Source organism: Pseudophryne corroboree, chromosome 10 (genome assembly GCF_028390025.1).
Source record: "Pseudophryne corroboree isolate aPseCor3 chromosome 10, aPseCor3.hap2, whole genome shotgun sequence".
Lineage (NCBI taxonomy): Eukaryota > Metazoa > Chordata > Amphibia > Anura > Myobatrachidae > Pseudophryne > Pseudophryne corroboree.
In genome coordinates, this window is record NC_086453.1 from 186,793,228 (window position 1) to 186,821,061 (window position 27,834).

Below are 27,834 nucleotides of genomic sequence, written 5' to 3' on the forward strand. Positions count from 1 at the left end.
TGTCGAGATGCCATCAGGTCTACATCTGGTAGGCTCCACTTGTCCACTAGGACCTGAAAGACTTCCGGATGAAGACTCCACTCTCCGGCATACACGTCCTGAAAACTGAGGAAATCCGCTTCCCAGTTGACGACCCTCGGAATGAGCACTGCCGATATTGTTGGTAGATGGCGTTCCGCCCAACAAAGAATTTCTGACACTTCTATCATTGCCATGAGGCTTCGAGTGCCGCCTTGATGATTTATGTATGCCACCGTGGTGGCGTTGTCTGATTGAACTTGAACAGGCCTGTTCTGTATCAGAGGCAGGGCAATGTTTATCGGGAGGAGAGATTCCTTCTTGGTCCACAGACCTTGGAGAGAGTGTTGCTCTAGCACCGCGCCTCAACCTCACAGACTGGCGTCCGTTGTCAGTAGGACCTAGTTGGGGATCCAGAAGGGACGGCCCCTGCTCAACTGTTGGTCCTGTAGCCACCAGCGCAGTGACAGACGAACCTCCATAGTCAAGGAGATCATTTGTGACCTGATCCGATGAGATAGGCCGTCCCACTTGGAAAGGATTTACCTCTGCAGAGGGCGGGAATGAAATTGAGCGTACTCCACCATGTCGAAAGCTGACACCATGAGGCCTAGTACTTGTATCGCTGAGTGTATTGACACTCTTGGGCGAGAAAGGAAGCATCTGATCCTGTCCTGAAGTTTCAGTACTTTCTCCGGAGACAGAAACAGTCTTTGGCTGTGTGTGTCTAGCAGTGCCCCCAGGTGCACCATGCTCCAAGCAGGGACCGGCGAGGACTTTTTCCAGTTGATGAGCCACCTGAGTATAGGCCGGAAGGAACCACTGGGTTTCGGAATGAGAAACAGGGTCGAATAGTATCCCCTGCCTCTCTGGGATAGGGGTACCGGCACTACCACTCCTATGTCCAGGAGGGATCGCACAACCAAGTGAAGAGCTTGCGCTTTTAACGGATCCGAAGGGATTACAGTCGAGCAGAACTGGCGAGGGGGACGTCTCTTGAAAGAGATTGCGTACCCGTGAGAGACAACTTCCCGCACCCAGGCATCTGAAGTGGTCTTTAACCAGGCCTGGGCGAACTGCAGAAGTCAGCCTCCCACCCTCGGATCACCAAGGGGGAGGCCCGCCACGTCATGCAGCAGGCTTGTCTTGTTTGCAAGCAGGCTGACGGGCGGCCAAGGATTGTTTAGGTTTGGGCTTAGTAGTTTTGGAAGTACCAGCCTGTCTCGGGTACGCCTGACCCTTTGCTTTCTCTGGAGGTCAAAAGGAACGAAAAGTAGTACTCTTTGCCTTCGGCGCAGAAGGATTAGTACTTGGGAGAAATGCAGTCTTAGCAGACGCCAAGTCAGTCACAATCTTATTCAGATCCTCCCCAAATAGGGTGTCTCCCTTATCCTCCAAGGTCTTTTTGGAGTCTAGTCCACCTTACAGGACCTCAACCACAGAATTCGGCGAGCCAGTACAGACGTAGTAGACGCATTGGCCGCCATTACACCTGCCTCAGAGGACGCCTCCTAAATATAGTGGGAGGCTGTGATAATATGCGACAGGTATTGTCTGGCAGTGTCAGAAATATCCTGATGCAGCTCATCCTCCAATGCCTGAACCCATGCTTCAATTCCTTTTGCTGCCCAGGAGGCTGCTATAGTGGGTTTATGTACAGCACCGGTAAGGGAGTAAAAAGACTTCAGGCATCCCTCCACACGCTTATCAGTCGGTTCATTTAATGAGGTGACAGTGGTGACAGGCAGAGTAGATGACACCACAAGACAGAGTTTCCCACTTGTTACTCAACTCTACAGGGACAGGATAATGAGCTAGCATCTTTTTAGACAGGGAGAATTTCTTTTCTGGAGATGACCAGGATTCCAGACGTATGTCAATTAAATGGTCAGAATGTGGTAAGACTACTTTAGTAACCTTCTGACGTTTGAATTTATCAGGTTTCTTAGACGCAGTGGTGGGATCTACCTCATCATCAATATGTAGAACCAGCTTAATAGCCTCCACTGGGTCAGGAACATAAACCCGAGTTGTAGGTTCCTCGTCAGAAGCAACTGTATCAGTATCTGACGGATTAGTATATTCCCTATCCTCATCAGAAGAATTATCTGAAATATTAGTGGATTGTGAGGAGGAAGCGGCCCGCTTAGATGACCCCTTGACTCCAGAGGGTGCGTGGGGTAGACTTTTGTCTAACCAAAGATTGATTTAATTGTTGTATCTGAGTAGACAGAGTGTTCGCCCAGGGCGGATTGACTACAGGTACAATATGAGGCAGCAATGGCAATGGCACAGGAGGCCCCACAGGGGGCGCAAGGCGTGTCACAAGCGTATTCAGCATACTTGAGAATGCTGCCCAAGGTGGATCCTGATTGGCCACAGGTGCTGCAGGCTTACTGGGAGATGTGAGTGGGGGTATGCGAAAGTCAAGGACATAATTATGTGCGCGCTCCAGAAAAGGGGGTGTGGTCACCCAAAAGGGGGCGTGTCCAGTGTAGTAGAACCCCTTATACCATCTAGTACTGGTGCCCCTTTCACCTTATAGCACACGGTACGAGCTGAAATTCACATTATAGCACACGGTACGAGCCGAAATTCACATTGTAGCACACTGAATGAGCCGAAATTCGCATTGTAGCACACTGAATGAGCTGAAATTGTGACAGCAGGGACAGCCAGAGTGACAACAGGGAGGGAGAGAGAGAGAGAGAGAGAGAGAGTGACGACAGGGAGGGAGAGAGAGAGAGTGGCGACAGGGAGGGAGAGAGAGAGTGACGACAGGGAGAGAGAGTGACGACAGGGAGAGAGAGAGTGACGACAGGGAGAGAGAGAGAGAGAGTGACGACAGGGAGAGAGTGTGAAGACAATGACGACAGGGAGAGAGAGTGACGACAGGGAGGGAGTGTGACGACAGGGAGAGAGAGTGACAACAGGGAGAGAGAGTGACAACAGGGAGAGAGAGTGACAACAGTGACAGCAGAGGGAGAGAGAGAGAGAGTGACGACAGTGACAGCTGGGAGAGAGAGAGTGACAGTAGGGACAGGGAGAACGACAGGGAGAGAGGTGACAGCAGGGGAACACTACCTCATTTGTTGCTGGTGGCTGGCAGCAGTGATCGGTGGGCTGCTGGCTGCTGTGAGCTAGTACAGTGCTTTACACAGCCGCCGACCGCCGCGCAGGGATAGGGAGCAACATGTGCAGCAGGATGGCCACTTCCCTCGCCTCCTGCTGCACTTTCAGTTCCTCATTTCCGGGTCAGTGGAAGAAGTGTACCGTATACCGCCCCACTTCGACCACTGTATATATTATATATATATATATATATATATATATATATATATATATATATATATATATATATAAAATCCACACAGCAGCTACAGGCACACTCAGTCACAGTTACAATGCAGTAGTTATTTCAAATAAACAATAAAACTGCACTGGACCAGTAAAACTACATATCAATATGTATATATAGATATAACAATAGAATTTGACGGCAGATGAGAACCACTTGGCCCATCTAGTCTGCTGCTTTTTTTTTTAACCATATTTTTATCTCAAACCTTATTTGATCCTTATTTCCTTGTAAGAATATCCTTATGCCTATCCCATGCATGTTTAAATTGCTCTACTGTCTTAGCCTCTACCACCTCTGATGGGAGGCTATCCCACTTTACCCTTTCTGTGAAGTAATTTTTCCTCATATTTCCCCTGAACCTCTCCCCCACCAGTCTCAGTGCATGTCCTCGTGTCCTATTGATTCTCTTCATTTGGAGAATGTTTCCCTCCTGGACTTTGTTAAAACCCTTGGTATATTTGAAAGTTTCTATCATGTCCCCCCTTTCCGTTCTCTGCTCCAAACTATACATATTGAGATTTTTTAGTCTTTCTGGGTATGTTTTGTGATGTAGGCCATGCACCATTTTAGTTGCACTTCTTTGTACAGTCTCTAATGTAATAATATCCTTTTGAAGATATAGCATCCAGAATTGAACACAGTATTCTAGATGAGGCCGTACCAATGACCTATACAATGGCATTATTACTTTTCTTTCTTTCTGCTGCTGCTTATTCTTCTCCCAATGCAGCCAACCATCTGAGTAGCCTTCCTCATTGCTTTGTTACATTGCTTACCTGCCTTTAAGTCACCTAAAATAGTGACTCCTAGATCCCTTTCCTCCTCAGTAGTTTCCAGTATAGTGCCATTAATACTATATTTAGCCTTTGGATTTTTGAGACCCAAGTGCATGATTTAGCATTTTTTGGCATTAAACTATAATTGCCACACTCTTGACCATTCCTCTAGTCTACCTAGATCCTCAATCATTTGTTTTACCCCACCTGGTGTGTCTACCCTGTTGCATACCTTTGCGTCATCTGCAAAAAGGCATACTTTCCCTTTAATGCCATTTGCAATGTCACCAATAAAGATATTAAAAAGCACTGGTCCAAGTACAAATCCCTGGGGTACTCCACTGGTAACATTTCCCTCCTGTGAGTGCACTCCATTTACCACAACTTTCTGTTTTCTATCCTGCAACCAAGATCTTATCCAATCAATAATCCTAGTATCCAATGCCAAACTTCCAAGTTTATTTAGCAGTCTGCGATGTGGAAAAGTGTCAAATGCCTTACTAAAGTCTAGATAAGCTATATCCACGGCTCCACCTTTATGCATCACTTTAGTCACAGTCAAAAAAAGTCAATAAGATTTGGTGCACAGTCAGATACAGGATGTATATCTCAGAATACTTATACTAAATATTCAGGTAGAAGTACACTTGTTTTAACTAACACTGTCTAAAATGACATGTAGAATATCTAAGTGACTGTAAATGCACAGCGCTGATGAGGCAGGCGGATTTACAGAGGAAACAGAGCCCTGCAGTCCCGTAGATCAGCCGTAGCTACTTGTGTAAACATGGCGCCAAATTCTATGTCAGGGAGTGAGGGAGAGTGAGAAGCAGCTCCAGGGCGGGAACACCAGCAGTAGATGGCGACCATAGCTGGGGAGGGTCTACAGGTCAAGCATCTTATCACCTATGCTGGTCCTCACCACCGGGCACTGTGAGCCTTGTTAAAAAGGATTTTTGTGTAATCAGACATGTGCTCCCTGCCCTGGTGGATATAGTGGGGTCCCTGCACGGTAACAGTGTCCACGCCAGCGCCGCGGTCCGTCTCCTAAGACCGTGACCGGAATGCGATTTCAGCGGGTCCCACCTGGGGGACCCTTTTACCTCCTCCCAAATGAGCAGCCACGCGATTCTGCAGAGTACCAGCGGCGTGTGCCTGGAAACCGGAGCGCCTCCGCAAGTACCCGGGAACCCGGCCAGCGGGAATATGCTGCGCCGCTGGAGAGGTGTTGAGCCACAGCACAGTATGTCACTAGGACATAAAAGTGCTGCAGCCTTTGAAGAATCTTCTAAGAAAACCTCTTTTCAGGGCTGCCTAGCGCAGCCCCCCTGTTAAGTGACCTGCTCTGCCAGCACCAACTTACAAACTGAGCTCCAGTGTCCGGAGGCGGGGTTATAGAGGAGGCCATGCAATGCATCCTGGGAACAGTCAAAGCTTTAGCCTGTTGGTGCCTCTGGATCAAGATCCAACTCTACACCCCGATGTATTCCCTCTGGAACACAGTGTACCCCGCTGCAGAAAAAAACCTTTGCATTCGTTTTGATCAGGAACCCCAAATATTAGTTAGCTGCATAGCTACTCTGCAAACAGCAATGGAGTCCTGAATTGCATACCATCAGCACAGGTCTAAGCATTGTGTCTACCACAGTCCATACTAAGCATTACATGTCTAACACTCACAATTCGATGATTCAACAAAAGTTTCTATTTGGTCTTCGCCGTCTTCTTCCTTTATCCTTATTAAAATGTCAGGATGGTCTAAAGAAAATAATTAAAAAATACAACCTCAACGTTAAATAGCTAAAGTAGTATCTCATATACATTAATTGCATTTAAAGAAAACCACCATTCAGAGTAATAGTTCTACATACAGAAAACACCCTTCCACAAGTAGAAATATTAAATTATAAAGATAATTAAGATTAAGATCTGAATTAGTTTAGGACCAGATACTCATTTAACAAAGTTCATCAACCATAAAATGTAAGATTCAAGTGGTCTTGCATTTCAGCTCAACTACACAGTAATAAATGCACTTTTTATTTCTTTTAACACCAGCAACGTTATTGGGGCATGTTACCACTGGTTCATAGAGAAGTTTATGGTGACATTGTCAAGGAATATTAGTCAAGCCCAAACAAATTAGCAGACTCCACATGCGGGATCCGGTCTGAAGATCGACAGTGTCTAGGTCGACAATGTTTAGGTCGACCACTATAGGTCGACAGTCACTAGGTCGACATGGATGGAAGGTCGACAGGGTTTCTAGGACGACATGTGCTAGGTCGACAGGTCTAAAGGTCGACATGAGTTTTTCAAATTTTTTTTATTTTTTTTTATTTTTTCATACTTAACGATCCACGTGGACTACGATTGGAACGGTAAAGTGTGCCGAGCGAAGCGGTAGCGGAGCGAAGGCATCATGTCCGAAGCATGGCGAGCGAAGCGAGCCATGCGAGGGGACGCGGTGCACTAATTTGGGATCCCGGTCACTCTACGATGAAAACGACACAAAAAAAAAAAATCATCATGTCGACCTTTAGACCTGTCGACCTAGCACATGTCGACCTAGAAACCCTGTCGACCTTCCATCCATGTCGACCTAGTGACTGTCGACCTATAGTGGTCGACCTAGACACTGTCGATTTGATGAACCACACCCGTCACATGCACCTTAAAAACACAGCAACAACTTTAACCTGCTGGCTGGCAGGCTTTTAACTAAGCAACAAAGTAGAATTATGAATAATACCATAAATTATATACATTCTATTTTAGCAAGGCTTGTGGGACAGTGGACCATGGGATTACAGGTTGGGGCCGGAGCTGGCACCTAAATTAAACTGTAGCTTTAAAAAGTAAAAACTTTCAAAGTCATAAAACATGCCTCATTGTAAATATAAAATCAAGTTACCTCCAACAGGAATCTCTTTAGTTTCTCCAGAACTACAATCAATTCGCACACATGGTTCATGTGGTTTTTTAATGCTAAATAAAACATCTGGGTTAGCGATCGCATAACCTGTCAACATAAATGTAAAAGAATAAATTAGCACTTTAAATTGGTTAACCAAAAAGTATAAATAAATCCTACCAGTTAAAAACAATTAGTCATTATGTGATCTATATTAAAGCAGACCAATCATCAAAAATATGTTCAAACCAGTGTTGCCTAAAGAAAAACAGGATTTTGGTACCTAGCGGTAAATCCTTTTCTCATAGTCCGTAGAGGATGTTGGGGTCCACATTAGTACCATGGGGTATAGACGGGTCCACCAGGAGCCATTGGTACTTTAAGAGTTTAATAGTGTGGGCTGGCTCCTCCCTCTATGCCCTTCCTACCAGACTCAGTCTAGAAACTGTGCCCGAGGAGACGACATACTTCGAGAGAAGGATTATACACAGATAGTGGTGAGATTCATACCAGCTCACACATACAAGGCACGTCAAGCCAATGAGCTTGAACTACTCAGCAACAGCTGAAACATTACTTACCAAGTAACAACACAGTACTCAACCAAAATGAAGTGGTACTGAACCAAACAACATTTGCAGGAAAACTAAGCGCTGGGCGGACGCCCAGCATCCTCTACGGACTACGAGAAAAGAGATTTACCGGTAGGTACCAAAATACTATTTTCTCTTACGTCCTAGAGGATGCTGGGGTCCACATTAGTATCATGGGGATGTACCAAAGCTCCCAGAACGGGAGGGAGAGCGCGGAGGCTCCTGCAGAACTGATTGACTGAACTTCAGGTTATCAGAGGCCAAAGTATCGAACTTGTAAAACTTTGCAAACGTGTTCGACCCAGACCAAGTTGCAGCTCTGCAAAGTTGCACTGCCGAGACACCCCGGGCAGCCGCCCAGGAAAACCCCACCTTACGAGTAGAGTGGGCCTTAACAGATTTTGGACACGGCAGTCCTGCCGTAGAATAAGCGTGCTGGATAGTGAACCTAATCCAGCGAGAGACAAACAGAGTCCGACTTTCTGTGACAAAAAGTTCTCTTCACATATATCTTCAGAGCCCTTACGACATCCAAGGACCTTGATGTAATTGAGGAGTCAGTAGCCACTGGCACCACAATAGGTTGGTTGATATGAAAACCCGACACAACCTTCGGAAGAAACTGCTGACGAGTCCGGAGCTCAGCTCTATCTTCGTGGAAGATCAAGTAAGGGCTTTTAAAGGATAAAGCCCCCAGCTCGGACACCAGTCTAGCAGAAGCTAAGGCCAACGAAGTGACCGCCTTCCATGTAAGAAATTTGACCTCTACCTCCTGTAGAGGATCAAACCAATCCGACTGGAGGAACTGCAACACCACGTTAAGTTCCCAGGGCGCCGTAGGCGTTAGAAAGGGAGGTTGGATATGCAGAACTCCCTTCAAAAAGGTCTGAACCTCAGGGACGGCACCCAATTGTTTCTGAGAGGAAATGGATAGGGCTGAAATCTGGACCTTCACAGATCCCAACCTCAGACCTATATCCACTCCTGCTTGCAGGAAGAGGAGAAAACGTCCCAGTTGAAACTCCACCATAGGAAACTTCTTGGACTCACACCAAGAGACATATTTCTTCCAAATACGATAGCAATGTTTAGACGTTACCCCTTTCCTAGCCTGTATGAGGGTAGGAATAACCGTCTTCGGAATGCCCTTCTGAGCAAGAATTAGGCGCTCAACTTCCATGCCGTCAAACGTAGCCGCGGTAAGTCTTGATAGGCGAACGGCCCCTGCTGCAGCAGGTCCTCCCGAAGAGGAAGAGGCCTCGGCTCCTCTTGCCGTAGATGCAGAAGGTCCGCGTACCAAGCCCTTCTTGGCCAGTCTGGGGCAATGAGGATCGCTTAAACCCTTGTTCTCCTTATGAGTTTTAGGAATCTAGGGATGAGTGGGAGTGGTGGAAACATGTACACTAACTGGAACACCCACGGAGACACCAGGGCATCCACTGCCACTGTCTGTGGGTCCCTCGACCTGGAACAATAACGCCAAAGCTTCTTGTTGAGACGAGAGGCCATCATGTCTGTTTAAAGTAAGCCCCAAAGATCCATGATAGTGGACCCGTCTATACCCCATGGTACTGATGTGGACCCCAGCATCCTCTAGGACGTAAGAGAAAAGAGCGCGAGGCAGTCATCTAACCGCCGGACAGGATCCCTGTGGTCAATATACCGACGCCGGAATCCCGACACAGGCTGCAATGCCGGCGGTCGGAGTCCCGACCGCCGGCTAGTTCCCCAACTTGGGGGTGGTGGACCACCCCACAACCCGAAGGGGAACAGAACCCTTTGGTGACCGAAGGTTGCCACCGGGCCCGAAGCATAGCGAGCGCAGTGAGTCCACAAGGGGGGACACTACGCTCTCTGTCAGGATTCCGGCGTCGGTCTCCTGACTGCCAGGATCTCATACTGATCCGAAAAGAGCAAGTGAAAGACATTAAACTTAGCAGAAATCAGAACATTTCCAAATAGTTGGTAATTTCTGAAAAATTAAAAAAAGTGCTCACAGTGAGTCCATTTGGGTGACACTGGTAGAATATGGATTGAGAGGGAACGGTGAAGAGTAGGCACCAAATAGTTAAATCTATTGGAGCTAAAACTCCGTCCCTATTAACCTCTCCATATCAACATGCAATTAAATTTTTGCACTAAGCACAAGAAAAATAATAAAACGTAATAATAATAAAAACAGGGAAGGTACCCAGTGTACCCCAGATGAACTCGGAGGAATTGATTTTACACGGAGTAAAAACTCCTGTTTCCTCTTTTGTCCTACCTGGTAGAGGATAGGACATCCCAATGCAAGCCTAAGAAGGAGGGTACACTCTGGCAATGCCGTGCGCAAATTTTTCCGGCCGGAAGTGACGATTTTTTTTTGCGGGGACAAATAAAAAAAAAAAACACTTCCGGCTGGAAGTTCCGGTATTTTAAACATATAAAAGACTTTATTTTTATGAAATAAATCATTCATCCTCGAAAAAGTGTGCATGTCACATGAAACGCGTTGGACTACATTCAAGCTGACCAGCCACGCTACTACAGACTGGCTCTATCAAAAAATTTACCAGCTGTTCCACGCCGCTCCACGAGCCGTCTCGGCAAATACCCGGTGACGTCATCGGCTACAACCCGCTGGACGCAGCGGAGTAAAGACGGACAGAGACGGACAGCTGCGGCCAGCCGTACACCATCTTCTGGAAGTGCCGCGGTTAGACAGGGACAGGTAGGACACTAACATCCTGGTAAAGTCTGGAAACATCTATAAAAGTGGACTGTTTATCCCCTTACCTAGCCTAATAGGGCTGTAAACATTTTTTTACTAACAAAATTTACTTTTGCAGGTGCCACTATTATACTCATTACACAGCGCTCTCTGTTGCAAAACAATCCATAACTGGAGGGAACACGTATGGCAGCCGAAAGTTCCATGGAATTGCCAGTGCGTCCACGAACGCTGCATGAGGATCCATTGTCCTTGAGCCGAAGACCAGAACCTTGCGATTGTGTCGAGACGCCATCGGGTCTACATCTGGTAGGCCCCACTTGTCCACTAGGAGTTGAAAGACTTCCGGATGAAGACTCCACTCTCCGGCGTGCACGTCCTGACGACTCAGGAAATCCGCTTCCCAGTTGAGGACTCCCGGAATAAACACTGCCGATACTGCCGGCAGATGGCGTTCCCAACAAAGAATTTTTGACACTTCCATCATTGCCATGAGGCTTCGAGTGCCGCCTTGATGATTTATGTATGCCACCGTGTGGCGTTGTCGGTTTGTACTTGAACAGGCCTGTTCTGTATCAGAGGCAGGGCAAGAATGTTAATCGGGAGGAGAGATTCCTCCTTGGAACACCGACTCTGGAGAGAGTGTTGCTCTAGCACCAACCTCGCAGACTGGCGACCGTTGTCAGTAGGACCCAATTGGGGATCCAGAAGGGACGGCCCCTGCTCAACTGTTGGTCCTGTAGCCACCAGCGCAGTGACAGACGAACCTCTGTAGTCAGTATCATTTGAGACCTGCTTCGATGAGGTAGGCCGTCCCACTTGGAAAGGATTAACATTTGCAGAGGGCGGGAATGAAACTGAGCGAACTCCACCATGTCGAAAGCCGACACCATGAGGCCTAGTACTTGCATCAACGAGTGTATCGACACTCTTGGGCGAGAAAGGAAGCATCTGATCCTGTCCTGATGTTTCAGGACTTTCTCCGGAGACAGAAACAGTCTTTGGCTGTGTGTGTCTAGCAGTGTCCCCAGGTGCACCATGCTCAGAGCGGGACAGCGAGGATTTTTTCCAGTTGATGAGCCATCCGTGGGCTTGTAGGAATTGGACCGTCCGTTCCAGATTACTGAGGAGAACCTCTTTGGAGTTCGCCAGGATCAGCAAGTCATCCAGATACGGCAGGATCCCGATTCCCTGACGGCAGAGAAGGGCCGTCATTACGGCCATGACGTTGGTGAAGATCCGAGGGGCCGTGGCCAGTCAAAATGGCAGAGCCTGGAAATGGTAATGTAGGTTGCCAATAGCAAACCAAAGATATTGCATTGCAGATATAAGCATCCTGTATGTCTAGGGATATCATATAATCTCCGGGTTCCATGGCCAGTACAATAGAGCGCAGAGTTTCCATCCGGAATTTGGACACTCTCACAAAATTGTTCAATGATTTGAGGTTGAGTATAGGCCGGAAGGATCCATTGGGTTTCGGAATGAGAAACAGGGTCGAATAGTATCCCCTGCCTCTCTGGGATAGGGGTACCGGCACTACCACTCCTGTGCCCAGGAGGGATCGCACAACCAAGTGTAGAGCTTGCGCTTTCAATGGATCTGAAGGGATAACCATCGAGCAGAACTGGCAAGGGGGACATCTCTTGAAAGAGATTGCGTATCCGTGAGAGACAACTTCCCGCACCCAGGCCTGGGCGAACTGTAGAAGTCCGCCTCCCACCCTCGGATCCCCCAGGGGAAAACCCGCCACGTCATGCAGCAGGCTTGTCTTGCTTGGAAGCAGGCTGACGGGCTGCCCAGGATTGTTTAGGTTTGGGCTTAGTGGTTTTGGAAGTACGAGCCTGTCTCGGATATGCCTGACCCTTTGCTTTCTCTGGAGGTCGAAAGGAACGAAAAGTAGTACTCTTTGCCTTACGTGCAGAAGGATTAGTACTTGGGAGGAACGCAGTCTTAGCAGACGCCAAGTCAGTCACAATCTTATTCAGATCCTCCCCAAATAGGATGTCTCCTTTAACCTCCAAGGTCTTTTTGGAGTCTAAGTCCACCTTCCAGGACCTCAACCACAGAATTCGGCGAGCCGGTGAACTTTAAATTTCTTCACTGGGTGTGCTGGCTCCTCCCCTCTATGCCCCCTCCCACAGGCAGTTTAGAAAAAAGTGCCCTCAGGAGAGGAGGCACACAGGCTCCATCCACCACTCATCATACCCCATGAATCTTCTACTAGAGTCATCCAATGGATGATTTTAGAATATAATATTACATTGAAAACTTGGCAAATATCATACGCAGAAATGACCAGCATATAAAATGGACTGGTGTCCTCTATATAAAGCAGTCCCATATGAAATATATTATGTCATAATGTATAGCTCCTTGTGCAGCATTACCCACACAGATATTGGGCCAAATGCTGTCATGGCAGTGAAGTAGCTATACCTTTATAGTAAATTATTCTAGTGTATGATACATACACTAAAGTAATTTATTATAAAGGTATAGCTGTTGTACTTCACCTTTAATAAACTAATCATAAGCAGTTAATCATAATTCACTTAAGAAAGACTAGGCATATCTGTATAGCCAGTTACAGGAAGAAAATTAATATAGCTTATTTAGTGAGTAAGACTCATTTGGTGCACACAAAGAATTTTGATCCATGAGAATTAAGAAAATGTATCTAGTTTCATTGGTCATTGTTTTATCTTGTCACTGCTGGCCTTGCACATAAATGATCCCTCACAAATGATCTCCATACAAGGAGTTAGCAGGGGATTTGTGTTAGGGTCTCCTGCCCTGTGCTGCCACGTCGTCATGGCAACCGGGAGACAAGTGCTAGCGGATTAACCTGAGCGCAGCTGATACTCCGGCTCGGGTCTTTTGCTGTGCAGTGGTTACAGGCTCTGTGCACGGCAGGGGATCCGGTGCTGGTTTTTGTGCTCACAGTCTGTGAGGTCTGAGTGGGGCGTGGACAGCACCTGCTTTAAAAACCCTCTTCTCAGGTTAAGCAGATGCTGCTGAATCTTTGTTGGTTAGTCAGTTCCTGAAAGTTAGCCAGTACTGTGTAGCTTTGTATTTGTTGTTGCTTACTGCAAATAGGCCTTGGGGTTTGGTACTACACTCTGCCAATCCAGACCTAGCAGTAAGACTGGAGTCAGTCGTTTAACTTGCTGGGGTTCTTTTGCTACTCTGTGAACTTAGCAAGTTTGCGGCTGTATTCTCAGACTTGCCTGCCTAAATCCTTTCTCACTGTGCAAGGTGTTCAGATGTCAGTTTAGTGGCAGTAAGCTGAACCTGTGCACTGCAAGTGAGGATTAGGATTGTGGAGACTCTCCTTGTGTCTATCATTCCATCTCTGACCAAGGAGTTTACTGCCACACCCGTTGGTAACCCTTTAGGGTTTTGCTGTTGCCCTTAGCAACAGCATTTCGGGTTCTCTACGTATTAAAACACAACATCTTGCTTTTTCCACCTGAGCATTACTAATACTAGGGAGACACCCAGTTTCTTGCCTCTGGGCTTCTCTGTTCACTTTGTGTTTATTTTGTTACCCTATCACCTTCTGTGTACGTAATGTCATATTCCCCAGTCTGTCTGTGAGTTCATTTGTTTTGCATCCCTATCCGTTCAGACACCAGTACATTCCTGCAGGCACTGGTGTGCATAACAGTTCAGACACCAGTACATTCCTGCAGGCACTGGTGTGCATAACAGTTCAGACACCAGTACATTCCTGCAGGCACTGGTGTGCATAACAATTTGTTTATTAAAAGAACTCTGTTTAGGACATGTGGGCACTCGCTGAGGCTAAAGAAGTGAAAATTCCATATACAACGTAGGAAAGGGTTCTTCACGGTAAGGGCAATAAAGATTTGGAACTCCCTGCCGGAGAAGGTGATTAATGGCGGACTCTGTAAATGCATTTAAAAGCGGATTGGACAAATTTCAAACTGAAAAAGGTATCCAAGGCTATAGGATTTAATATATTGACATTAAATATCTGGGAGTGATACAAATTATAGTTGTCAATTGGTACTAAAATCAGTACTTCAGCAGGTACATTATAATGCGCATAGCTTAGTATAGAATACAGGATGAACCCGATGGGCACTTTGCCTCTTTTCAACCTCATTAACTATGTTACAAATCTGATCGACTAACAGCAGCACTCTACAAGTTGGCCATGGCTCTGCATCTTTATGTGAAAGCATTTAATTGTTTTTCAAAAATCAAATTAATATATTAGATGATACGGTGGCTAATTCTACCCAGAACTCCTGGGTGCAGGCTTTTCTTCTTATATCTAAAGATGCTAATATAAAAGTGGACGGTGATAAAGCTAAATATTTATCGTGTATATAACCCTTTATGAGGTCTAAGAACAATGTACGCTATCTACGTAAGAAGTACCGTAAGGGTACGCAAGTTGCGTATCGATCGCTTAGCCGTGATCGAGACGCTCAGGCGTCACGTTCACTCACGGCCAAGTGATCGCAGGCAGGCAGACTATTGGCTGTTGACTTATCGTAATGATTCGCTATAGCGTAGCAGCGCTCGGGACCACGAGGAGATCACCAGTGATGCAGACGCTCACAACGTTAAACCTTTATATCTATACCTTTAGCAATGAAATACACAGCAAACCTTAATGTAGAGACAAAGTGTAAGTGCAACCTTGTGTAACCTGATTAACTACAAAGCTGCTTGAGTGTCACCGATGCTCAGGGAGTACTTAACACTATAAAGAATACGCAGATACCTGGGCTTAGGGTCCGAAACCTATTATGTGTATTATGACTATTATACTTGCAAAAGGAATCACAGTACAAAGCATACACTACAATATAACATAAACCAACTAACCAGATAACTACACAGGAAATACAATACAATACAATTTAAGTCTAATCAAGGAAAAATACGAGAGAAAGAGAAGAGAGGGAGAGAGAGAAATGGCTCACAGTAAGACAATATGATTACGGAGAGAACTTACGCACAAGGGGAACGATCGCATGCGCCTCGATATCCAGCTCCCGATTATCAGCAATGAGAACCGTTGAAGAGAGTGAAGTTGGATATGGTCGGCCTGCTATTTATGCCCCACACACAATACAATTCAATGGTCCCTACAATCTCATTGTTCATTGGACACAGGAATTCGGCTTCGCATTATAACAAAAGGTCATAGGTTGATTCATACAGGTGGGCTGTGACTATTTCCAACTGCTCAGGTGGGAGGGAAACTGGGTTTCCCGCCGCATTGGTAATAAAGTGCAAATAAAGTAAATGTTCATAAACTTCTTATGTCCATAACTATTCGCACGAGCGATTGATCTGCTTCAAACCAACACCGGAATATTTCTAATTAAATATTCTTCCGATGGATACTAAACACCACTGTATTACTCCTATCTGACCCTTCGTATCAAACAAAGAGGGATTCCTCTGTTCATAAACATTCTATATTAACCAAACTTTCAGAATCTATCAAAGGGACCATGATCTATAAAATACATTATTTGTGAAAATATGTAACGATTGAGTCGCACGCTACGACTACACAAACTTTACCGTAAATACGCATACCGTGCACCAGCGGGTGCACGCAACAGCGGGTATGCGCCTTCACGGGAGAGCGCACGCATGCGCAGCGCGGACCAGTGTGAGGTGCAAATATGGCAGTGTGTATAGAGATATTTTTCTGACTTTGACAGTCCACCCTTTGGCAGTCAATAATAACTGCCACCTTCTAAAACATTTCAAAAAGGAGAAAAATATATGTCAGGGGTTAATTCATTTCCATGGTTGGGTGAGGGAGGAGAGAGGAGTAGGTGTGAAGAAGGTATGACCTAGTGTGATAGCAGAAGCATGTGTGTATGAGTCCATGTTTGGGGGGTCATGTATCATCGTGCCGTACGTGTTGTAAATCAAGCTTCGAGGTATTGCGAAGTATACATTTGAATTCCTTCTTATCCCGTGGTACAGGTCTGTGGATGGGCTGTCAAACTTTACCGAGCTCTTTTCGGATTTTGAACAAAATGGGGAGCACATTTTAGTTGATGATACATGAATGGGGGAATATGTGATTGCTGATATCTGTGCCTGTATTCCCTATACTATGTGTGTCATTACCTGAGGGTTGTAGAAATGAAGAAAAGACATAATTACGGTAAATGCGGTGGTATTCTATGTCAGGTTAATGTACATCTGTCGGTTGAAGTTTTGTTCGGTATCAGTTGAAAGTCGTCTTCTTTGCGCTGTTTTGCTCATTAAGCGTGAGCAATAAGCTTTGTCAATGCCATTAGATTTACAAAAAATGTTGGGCTAGCGTAATTTTAAGAATTCTAGGGAAACTGGGGATCCATGGCAAAGTTCATCAAATGTCCATATCTCAAGTGGTCAAAACTTCTTCTTTGGTCTATCCGTTGTCTGTATAGCGTCTCATCAACTTCCTCGTCCAAGGGGGTCTTGTTATCTTGGAGAAAAACCAGAAAAACAGGTGAAAGAAACGGACCGTAGAAATCGCATTTTCATCACATCATTGTTTCTATCGTTGGGTCGTAAATCAAATCCAGGTTAATTACAGTTTCCTCACTCCTCAAACTCATCACTCTGGTACTTTGTTTGCACCTCATTAAAGCCTGCCCGCATCTAAATATCAATCCAATCGATATAACGACACCTAAGATACATAGTAGAAACTTCCCAACATCCATTATGACTCCTTGAGCCCAGTCTCCTAAACCAGAGAACCAATTTCGCGGGTTCAACCATGACACCCAACCAGTCAGCTCATTACCTACAGCAGCAAGAGTGAGATTGTGTTTTCGGCGAAATTCCCACTTTAATTGGAGAATATCGTCCATCTTTTGGTCTATGACCTCTACCGGATCCTCGGTGCTATTTGTGATATACGTGCAACACTTCACGCCGTACTGTGTTGCCAATGTAACACAATATCCGCCTGTCACTGCTGTGAGGTAATTAAGAACCATTCTATGCTGTACCAGTTCTGTTTTATAAGCTTGAAGTTCTCTTCCAGTATATCTAAACGTGTCATCATACATTTCAGTGATATTATCTAACAAATTGGCGAGTGCGGAAATGTATCTGTAATTCATCACTCCTCGAGCGGTGCGAGTGAAATCTAACGCCACCAGAACCTGAATCCCGGTGGATTCATGGATCAGATCAGAGGCCGGATGCTCTAACCTTTCTGACAGTTGTCTTTTAACGAGGTGCTCATAATGAGTGTGAGTATAAGGAGCTTGGGCACCACGGTGTATGTCTTTCATTTTGTCATGTGTTACAGTCATTACTTCAGGCAATACTTTTCCAATATAACACAATCCTTCCGAGTTTGGGGCGAGCCACTTGTACGCCTTTCTCCCGCATATGAAATATGCATCATCGGGGAGAACATATGGGACGGAGAAAGACATTACCATATTACACACCTTCCAGGTGAAATCTCCTAGCCCTAATTCTTCCATCTGCTTAATGCACGTATCAGGTTGTACGATATGTGCACAGTATCCTGGTGATACTTCTCCAACTCTAGTAATCCTATTTCCTAAGGTGTATCTATACCGGAAAGATTTTCCTCTACTGGCTATGTGGCGTACAAGCTCTGTATCTGTAGGCATTCTATCTGCTCTATGTGAAAAGGTCATGGTGTGGTTACTCCATGATACTTCCCAATTTCCCGGCTTTCTGGGATTGGAGATGTTAAAACATAATAGGGACCTATCCACGTGGTATTGGTGGAGCTTCAAACTAGGAGGGCTGGAGATATTAAACCTCCGGTCCACCGGTCTCCCACCATTTAACTCAAGTACCTCCCCTATCGTTAAAGGAAATGGTACTAGCCCTGATTTGCTATGACCCTGAGGTACTTGAGAGCATACCCAACAATCTGTTTTGTTTAATACATTACCCACTAAGGAGTGATAATCACTCAATGGATGCCGGTCCATATGGATATTAAAACTGGATTGGCATTTCTTAATGCACCCATCTTCAATGACATTGTTACAGAGCCTACAGATACAATTTTCTTCAGCTAACAATCCGTCACAATTTCTTCTATGGTCAATGCTATCGGATCGTTTTCTGATACTCGCCTTTGCTAGTTGGTTAGGTTGATCTTGGAAAACTACGCCTCCATCTTTATCATCAGAACTCATTCCAGAACCTCTATCGACCTCCATGGTACTCTCGCCGGAACAGACTGCTCTGGTCAACACCATGGTCAACAGGAAAATCCGGATCACAGTCTCTTGGGGCAAGTCCATCTTTGAGGAGGAGACGAAGAAGAATGAGAAGGAGGAAAAATACATTTGAGGGATAGGGGATGGGAAGTGGAGAAAAACAATAAAAGGGAGTGGGGAGTCGACAACAGCTCTCGGTCTTCAAGGCTCAGGTGCCGCCTCAGTCCTCCTGGAACAGACACTCCAGTGATACAACCTCTACCGTCTGTTCCTTATCACGGGACTTCTCTGGATCAGCAACCTTCTTGCAGTGGGATGAATGGACCCAAGTCTCTCTCTCAGCAACCTTCAATGCTGTAGTGCTAGTCAATAAGACCTGGTATGGTCCTTACCATCTGTCAATAAGGCAACCTGAGCGTAGAAAATTTCGTATCATTACATAATCCCCAGGTTCAATGTCATGACAACTATTATCAGGTAGATCAGGAATCACCAACTTTAGATTATCATTTTGATTCCTTAACTGTTTACTCATGTTAATCAAGTACTTTACAGTTACTTCATTGTTACATTTCAAATCATCCTGAGGGTTAATCATGACATGCGGTTGTCGACCAAATAAGATTTCAAAGGGGGACAGATTAAGAGGGGACCTGGGAGTGGTTCTGATACTGTACAGTACAATGGGTAAAGCTTCTGGCCATGTCAATCCTGTCTCTGCCATCACTTTACTCAATTTATTTTTAATAGTGCTGTTCACTCTTTCGACCTTCGCACTCGCCTGTGGACGGTACGGAGTGTGCAGCTTGCTATCAATTCCCATCAACTTACACATTCCTTGAAAGACATCACCTGTAAAATGGGTACCCCTATCACTTTCGATTATTCTAGGGATACCATATCTACATACAAATTCCTGTACAATTTTCTTAGCTGTAAACATAGCGGTATTTGTAGCTGCAGGAAATGCTTCGACCCAATTCGAGAAAACATCTATACAAACAAGTACATATTTCAAATTCCGACAAGGGGGTAATTGAATGAAGTCAATTTGTATTACCTGGAAAGGGCCGCCGGCAGGTGGGATATGGGATGGTTCTGTAGGTATTGCCTTTCCAATATTCTTTCTCAGACAGGTAAGGCATGACATTGCTCTTTTACTCGCATGAGAGGAGAATCCTGGGGCGCACCAATAGGCTCTTACCAATTTGCACATTCCCTCCTTGCCTAGATGAGTCAGCCCGTGAGCTGCTTCAGCCAGACATGGAAGATATGCTCTGGGGGCCACTGGTTTACCATGTCCATCCGTCCAGAGTCCTGAGGACTCTTGGCCACATCCCTTTGCCTTCCAGACTGCCTTTTCCTGTGTGGAACACAAATTTTGCATTTTACACAACTTCTGTGTGTTGATGGTATTGAATACCATCAGTTGTGTGGTGTCTGTCTGTATGGGGGTAGCAGCTGCTAACTTAGCAGCTTCGTCTGCTCGGCTGTTACCAAGTGATACCGGGTCTTGGCTATATGTGTGTGCTTTACATTTGATAACAGCCACTCTGTCGGGTTCCTGTATCGCTGTTAGAAGCCTTTTTATGTGAGCTGCATGCGCTACCGGTGTACCAGCTGCCGTCATGAAATTTCTGAGGCGCCATAGGGCTCCGAAATCATGGACTACCCCGAATGCGTATCTAGAATCGGTGTAGATATTGGCTGACTTACCCTTAGCCAATTCACATGCTCTGGTTAGGGCGACCAGTTCAGCAACCTGGGCTGAGTGAGGTGGGCCTAGCGGTTCCGCTTCTATGGTGTCTTGGTCATCTACGACTGCGTATCCAGTACACAAGTCTCCCGAGTCTGACTGTCTGTGACAACTACCGTCCGTGTAGAACGTGAGTTCTGCATCTTCCAGTGGGTTGTCACTGATGTCAGGCCTTGCGGTAAAATTTTGGGTCAAATATTCCATACAATCATGTGTATCTTCCTTTGTATTAAATCCTCTTTCCCCAGCACTCTCACCTTCCACCCTTTGTGCCTGACCAGGCACACCTGGGAGATATGTTGCAGGATTTAATGCACTGCATCTCCTTATGGTGATGTTTACGGGGGCCATTAGTGCTAATTCCCATCTTGTAAACCTCGCTGATGAGACGTGTCTGGTTTGGGCAGAATTCAATAAGGCTGATACCGCATGTGGCGTATGGATTGTGAGGTTGTGGCCTAGCACGACATCTTCGCTTTTTGTCACTAGCAATGCTATCGCAGCAACGCTTCGCAAGCATGTGGGGAGGGATCGCGCTACCGTATCTAGCTGAGCGCTGTAGTATGCAACTGGCCTGCTGGCATCACCGTGTTTTTGGGTTAGTACGCCTGCCGCGCAACCAGCACTTTCTGTTCCGTATAGTTCAAAGGGTTTCCCATAGTCTGGCATACCTAGTGCTGGTGCCTGCGTTAGGCACTGTTTGAGTCTCTCAAATGCTGTTTCGGACTCGTCTGTATGCGAAATCCTATCAGGTTTGTTCGAGGAGACCATTTCCTGCAAAGGTAACGCTAAAATGGAAAACCCTGGGATCCAATTACGGCAATACCCACACATTCCTAAAAACGTTCTGATCTGTTGCTGGGTTTGTGGCAGGGTCATGTCTCTAATTGCTTGGATTCTATCAGCGGTCAGGTGTCTCAGTCCTTGTGTTAGACAGTGTCCCAAATATTTTACCTTAGTTTGGCATAATTGCAACTTGTCTTTGGACACCTTGTGTCCGGTGTCTGAAAGATGAAACAGGAGCTGTTTCGTATCCTTCAGAGATGCTTCCAGTGAATCTGAACACAGTAATAAATCGTCCACATACTGTATCAATACTGATCCACTGTCTGGTTGGAAAGACTGTAAACAATCATGCAAAGCCTGAGAAAATATACTTGGACTATCTATGAAACCTTGGGGCAATCGAGTCCACGTGTATCGGACTCCTCTGTATGTGAATGCAAACAAATATTGGCTGTCAGGGTGCAGAGGTACCGAAAAGAAAGCGGAGCAGAGGTCAATAACAGTGAAAAATTTGGCAGTGGGAGGGATTTGCATTAGGATGACAGCTGGATTTGGCACTACGGGGAACTGACTCTCAACTATTTTGTTAATCCCCCTTAGATCCTGCACTAGCCTGTAACCCCTCCCCCCACTCTTCTTAACAGGGAAGATGGGACTATTGGCAGTGCTGGACGTTCTTACCAGAATGCCCTGTTGTAGCAAGCGCTCTATTACTGGGTAAACTCCTAACTCCACCTCTGGCTTCAGAGGATACTGTGGGATTTTTGGAGCTATCCTACCATCTTTTACTTGTACAACTACTGGAGCTACGTTTGCCATTAATCCAGTGTCCTGTCCGTCTTTTGTCCAAAGTGACTCTGGTATCTGAGATGTCATCTCTTCTACTTGGGATGGATTCCTATTTGTCATAATGGTATGTGACATTAATTTTGATGGGGAGTCTAACATGTCTCGCACTTCCTGAGCGTGGTTCTCAGGTATGTCCAAGAATACACCTTCAGGAGTACAATAAATGACGCACCCCATTTTACACAGTAAGTCTCTTCCTAGGAGATTGGTTGGTGCCGATGCAGCCAGCAAAAAGGAATGCTTGTTATGCAAAGGCCCTATTGTAATCTCGGCTGGTTTGCTAACAGGGTAGTGCTGGACTACTCCTGTTACTCCATGGCTGGAATTGTCCTACCAGTGGTTCTCATGCCCACTGTCGAATTTATCACTGACTTGGCCGCCCCTGTGTCTACAAGAAAGTTTAAAGTTTTACCAGCTACATTAATTGTGACCTCGGGTTCACTTTCAAGGTTGGCAATCAATTTCACTGGCTGCAGATTACAGGTATGGCCACACCCCTATTGGGTATGGTGACCTCCCTGAATCCCGCTGGCAGCAACTATTTGTGAGGGAGATAGTTGGGAACTACCAGAGGCATGCCAGTCTCTGTTTGGGGGATATCTTTTTGTTTCCCCTGTATGTGGCTCGTAACTCCGTTTCTGCGGACCTTGCTCCCAATGTCGTGTGTCGTGTCGTTGTCTAGGGGGTTGGTATGATCTTTGCGAATTTTTCGCTCTACAGTCTCGTGCATAGTGCCCCTGTCTTTGACAAGAATAACATGTTATCATAGTTGACTTACCCACAGGGTTGGATGGTACATACGCAGGCTGCTTTGTGGTCAGAGCCTGTATACTTACTGACATTAGCTTATCACTCTGCGACTCCCTGTGTCTGGTGATGTTTCGGTCGTGATCAATAGCAGCCTCTCTCAAAGTGGACACTGACAGACCTCGCCAACATGGTTGCGTGGTCTGTACCCTTGCCTTTAATGTTTCCTTCAAACCATCCATTAGTACAGATACTGCTACTTCTCGATGGTTTGGATTTGTCCTAATGTCCTCTATACCAGTGTACTTTGCCATTTCTAATAGTGCCCGGTGAAAATATTCTGCAGCTGTTTCTGACTCTTTTTGTTTAATGGAAAATATTTTGTTCCATTTAACAACTGCTGGGAAATGCTCCTTTAACTGTAAGTTTATCCTTCTTACGTTATCTTTGTTGTACACATCTGTAAGAGGTACATCCAGATCTAGTCCACAATCAGCTAAAAATTGAGCTGAGTCGACATTGGAGGGTAAACAAGCTTTTAGCAATATCTGCCAATCTTTATTATTGGGCTCTAAAGTGTTTCCTAAGTCTGTGATGTATTTTTGGCTGGCAACTAAATCTTTTCTAGGGTCAGGGAATTCAGACACTATGGTCCTTAATTCCATTCGGGAAAATGGGCTGTACATGGCAATGTTCCTTATGGGAGTGGCTCCTGATACATCTGTTTTCCCATTGGGAACTGCTATTACCCTAACAGGAGTAATTCTAACAACCTCATTCTGTGTAGATTCTACAGCTTGTGGTGAAATAGTCTCAGCATAATGCATGGTGCCGTACTTACCAGTTGATACGACCTCACCTATCCCTCCGCTAGGGGCCTTTACTAATCTCGTGGGTGTTGCTGTGCCTACTGTGGTCTCTGCTATGGTGGCTGCTAGAGAGAGCGCTGAAATCGTTGTCGCTTCGTCCTCTTGATCACACTCCTGAGGAAAGTTCAAAACAGGGTACAACTTGCACGGGTTAATACTTGCATGGGTTAATGGGTTAACATTATCATTAACATTTACACAGTTACTAAGTGATTTTGTGTTACACTTTAGTGCGTCTTTCTCCGTAATCAACTTCTCTCCTGATATATATGGTGGCGGCGGGGCCGTGGCAATCAGTTTTCTGTTAGAGCCAGATCCCGCCGCCTGAGCCAAACCTCTCTGTATCTCACCTTCCTGTTGCCACAACTGTAAATAATCATAATGCTGAACTCGTCTCTTTGTTGATTTTATGAGACATATCCTCCTCCTTAAATTTTGTAACACCTCTGGGCTGAAGCTACCTATTCTTGGGAATTTCTCCCGGTCTTGTACCGTCATTCTCTCCCATTCATCACATAAAACCTCTGTGTGACTTCCATATTTCTCACACATGATATACCTGGCCGACCCAATTGGTCGGACCACTGAATCAACCTGAACCGAGGTTGATCGCCCCCTACCTGAACAACTGGCCCCCATAACTCTGCAGGCGTTGCTTGCTCTACCTCTGATCTCTATATCAAAGTCTTCAGCGAACCCTTACAGAAAACCAGATTGTTCACAATAGGCTGACGGTGGCGGTTTACCGAGTACCCCACTCACTCGCCCACGCCGACCAATGCGACCTGATCACACCGATATGGTGCTGGCGCACTCGACCCAGGGCACCTATAAAAACCGTTGTTTACTGGAACATGCGAGGGTTATCCGCAGAACACTTACTCTTTCCAGTAAAGGTGAGGTTTGTCAGATAGTTCCTGAGTGACCAGCGAACTTCCCTTCTTGAAAAATAAAAAATTACACAAATCACGTCAGAATGTACAAATAGCGTTTGTGACCCCTTTACTCTAATGGTACTAGGTCAGATTACTAACTACTGTACACAATTACGTGCGGTCCAGTCGTTCAGTACACAAACAACTAAGCTTGTGTACGGAAAGACCAATGGAATCGAAACTTACGACTGCGAATTCCTTCAGCCAGAGCTTGTACGGCCTATATGGGTCTTGCACCAACCCTTCTCTTGGTGTTGTGCCTCTGAACTGTATAGCGGACTTCCCTGTTTACTGTACCTGGACCTGCTGGTCTACTATGACCTCCTGGTCTTGTTCTGTACGACCTCCTGGTCTGACCTCCTGGTCTTGTTCTATACTGGTCCGCTATACTCTAATGCTCAAATATTATGTTTAACCAAGGATGCCTCCCTAGCCACCGTGCACGTCACTTACACGCGTGTACCTCACGAGTACTCGACTTTTCTTGTGGTTCAACCTTTAAGTTATATAAACTTATGTAATACAAAAACACTCACTCATCACATGTACACTTTTGCTTCTATTTCTATTTCTGCGCAGAAATTTTTCTTTAGCCCAGCTGTGTTACCAATTAGGAGCAGGATCTGTTAATTTAAATTTTGGATTTCCAAAAATAGACTTGCGTTATTTATCGCCTGTGGCGCTATTTACCGCTTTGCGTTACTTATCGCGTTGCGTTAAAAATCAACTTATCGTGACTTGAGCTACGTGGGCGTAACCGGACGCTCCGTTGCGTAATGTACGCTGCGTGCGTCTGCCTTTGGATTGCGTACACAAGTCTTTTGTTAGGGACACGTGTACGCAAAGCAAAGATCCACCGTAACACAATTTATATTTTTATCAATGTAGATGATCCCTGGTCATCTACCACACAACACACTGACTTCGCCTTATCTCCCAGGCAAAACTGTGTGTTTGTCTATCTTTTAACTATATTACTTTTACTCTTAAACTATGAAATAACAGCAAATCTCTTTTGGCACTTCTATCGACTATAAAACTGGCAGACAGGAGAGTGATATACGAAAATGAAAAAGAAAAAGAAATGCAGATATATATGTGTGCGTGCGTGTGTACGCAAGACAGAAAAATACAGTTTTAAAAGACACTAGCGTTTTGTTCTTACCTCCGGTTCCCGGATTCCTTCAGCACTCTTTTATCTAAGCGAAGCAGACGCTTATCCCGTCAGCACTACGAGACAACCTCCCGCCCTTTGCTGAGGGATAATGTCTGCTGATCTACCTAGTGCAGATATGTGAAGGACAGGACGAGCCCCCAATTGATAAAGCTAAATATTTATCGTGTATATAACCCTTTATGAGGTCTAAGAACAATGTACGCTATCTACGTAAGAAGTACCGTAAGGGTACGCAAGTTGCGTATCGATCGCTTAGCCGTGATCGAGACGCTCAGGCGTCACGTTCACTCACGGCCAAGTGATCGCAGGCAGGCAGACTATTGGCTGTTGACTTATCGTAATGATTCGCTATAGCGTAGCAGCGCTCGGGACCACGAGGAGATCACCAGTGATGCAGACGCTCACAACGTTAAACCTTTATATCTATACCTTTAGCAATGAAATACACAGCAAACCTTAATGTAGAGACAAAGTGTAAGTGCAACCTTGTGTAACCTGATTAACTACAAAGCTGCTTGAGTGTCACCGATGCTCAGGGAGTACTTAACACTATAAAGAATACGCAGATACCTGGGCTTAGGGTCCGAAACCTATTATGTGTATTATGACTATTATACTTGCAAAAGGAATCACAGTACAAAGCATACACTACAATATAACATAAACCAACTAACCAGATAACTACACAGGAAATACAATACAATACAATTTAAGTCTAATCAAGGAAAAATACGAGAGAAAGAGAAGAGAGGGAGAGAGAGAAATGGCTCACAGTAAGACAATATGATTACGGAGAGAACTTACGCACAAGGGGAACGATCGCATGCGCCTCGATATCCAGCTCCCGATTATCAGCAATGAGAACCGTTGAAGAGAGTGAAGTTGGATATGGTCGGCCTGCTATTTATGCCCCACACACAATACAATTCAATGGTCCCTACAATCTCATTGTTCATTGGACACAGGAATTCGGCTTCGCATTATAACAAAAGGTCATAGGTTGATTCATACAGGTGGGCTGTGACTATTTCCAACTGCTCAGGTGGGAGGGAAACTGGGTTTCCCGCCGCATGGGTAATAAAGTGCAAATAAAGTAAATGTTCATAAACTTCTTATGTCCATAACTATTCGCACGAGCGATTGATCTGCTTCAAACCAACACCGGAATATTTCTAATTAAATATTCTTCCGATGGATACTAAACACCACTGTATTACTCCTATCTGACCCTTCGTATCAAACAAAGAGGGAGTCCTCTGTTCATAAACATTCTATATTAACCAAACTTTCAGAATCTATCAAAGGGACCATGATCTATAAAATACATTATTTGTGAAAATATGTAACGATTGAGTCGCACGCTACGACTACACAAACTTTACCGTAAATACGCATACCGTGCACCAGCGGGTGCACGCAACAGCGGGTATGCGCCTTCACGGGAGAGCGCACGCATGCGCAGCGCGGACCAGTGTGAGGTGCAAATATGGCAGTGTGTATAGAGATATTTTTCTGACTTTGACAACGGAAACGCAATTTGTGTGTTTTATCCCACATACTGCACCAACATTTCCAATGCTGATGCATTTTACACCTATTACCTCTTGCACTAATGAGGACGAAACAGGGTTGGAGGGAGTGTAGGTGTGGCAAATGTACAGTAAGAACATGTCTGAGTGGGGGACTTCCGGTTCCGGCTTCATGGAGACCTGAGCTCCGTTCTGAGCTCGGTCCCCCGCTCCTCTTCAGACACTTTTAATTAGGCTTTTAAAGCCTCGTTTGGCGCCCGGAGCTCTCCCGCAGTGACCTTACATTCCCCGCAGCCGACATGGACCGCTTTTTAGCGCTGCTGACGCCGCAGCCCCAGACGGACCAGCAGCAGCCGCAGCCTCCACGCCAGGAGAAGCGGCGGGCTGCAGGGACCATGCAGGCAGACTCTGCAGTGGAGAGTGCACCCCCCCTGCATAAGAAAACCGCGGCCGAAGGACCTGGGGGACACGTGAGTGCAGGCTGCGATGCCCCTGTGACTTACTCAGAGGTGGTGGCGGCCATTACAGCTACCATGACCCCCCTTCTATCCAAAGCAGTGGCTGATATCACCAGCCAGCTGCAACATCTGACCCACAGGGT

General features: G+C 45.7%; 1 protein-coding gene across 5 annotated transcripts in view; it reads right to left on the reverse strand.

The window, feature by feature from the left end:
- The window catches only part of LOC134966322 (zinc finger protein 569-like), a 232,370-nt gene that overhangs the window by 144,849 nt on the left and 59,687 nt on the right, over window positions 1-27,834 (reverse strand). For all 5 annotated transcript variants that reach the window (XR_010188623.1, XM_063942969.1, XM_063942968.1 and 2 more), the window contains 2 exons: window positions 7,070-7,177; window positions 5,836-5,913 (listed from right to left, as the gene is read on the reverse strand). Coding sequence is in view for 4 of the 5 variants with exons in the window: in XM_063942969.1 (XP_063799039.1) it covers window positions 5,836-5,913; window positions 7,070-7,177 (186 nt within the window). In the remaining variant the exon portion in view is untranslated. The remainder of the gene's footprint in view (window positions 1-5,835; window positions 5,914-7,069; window positions 7,178-27,834) is intronic.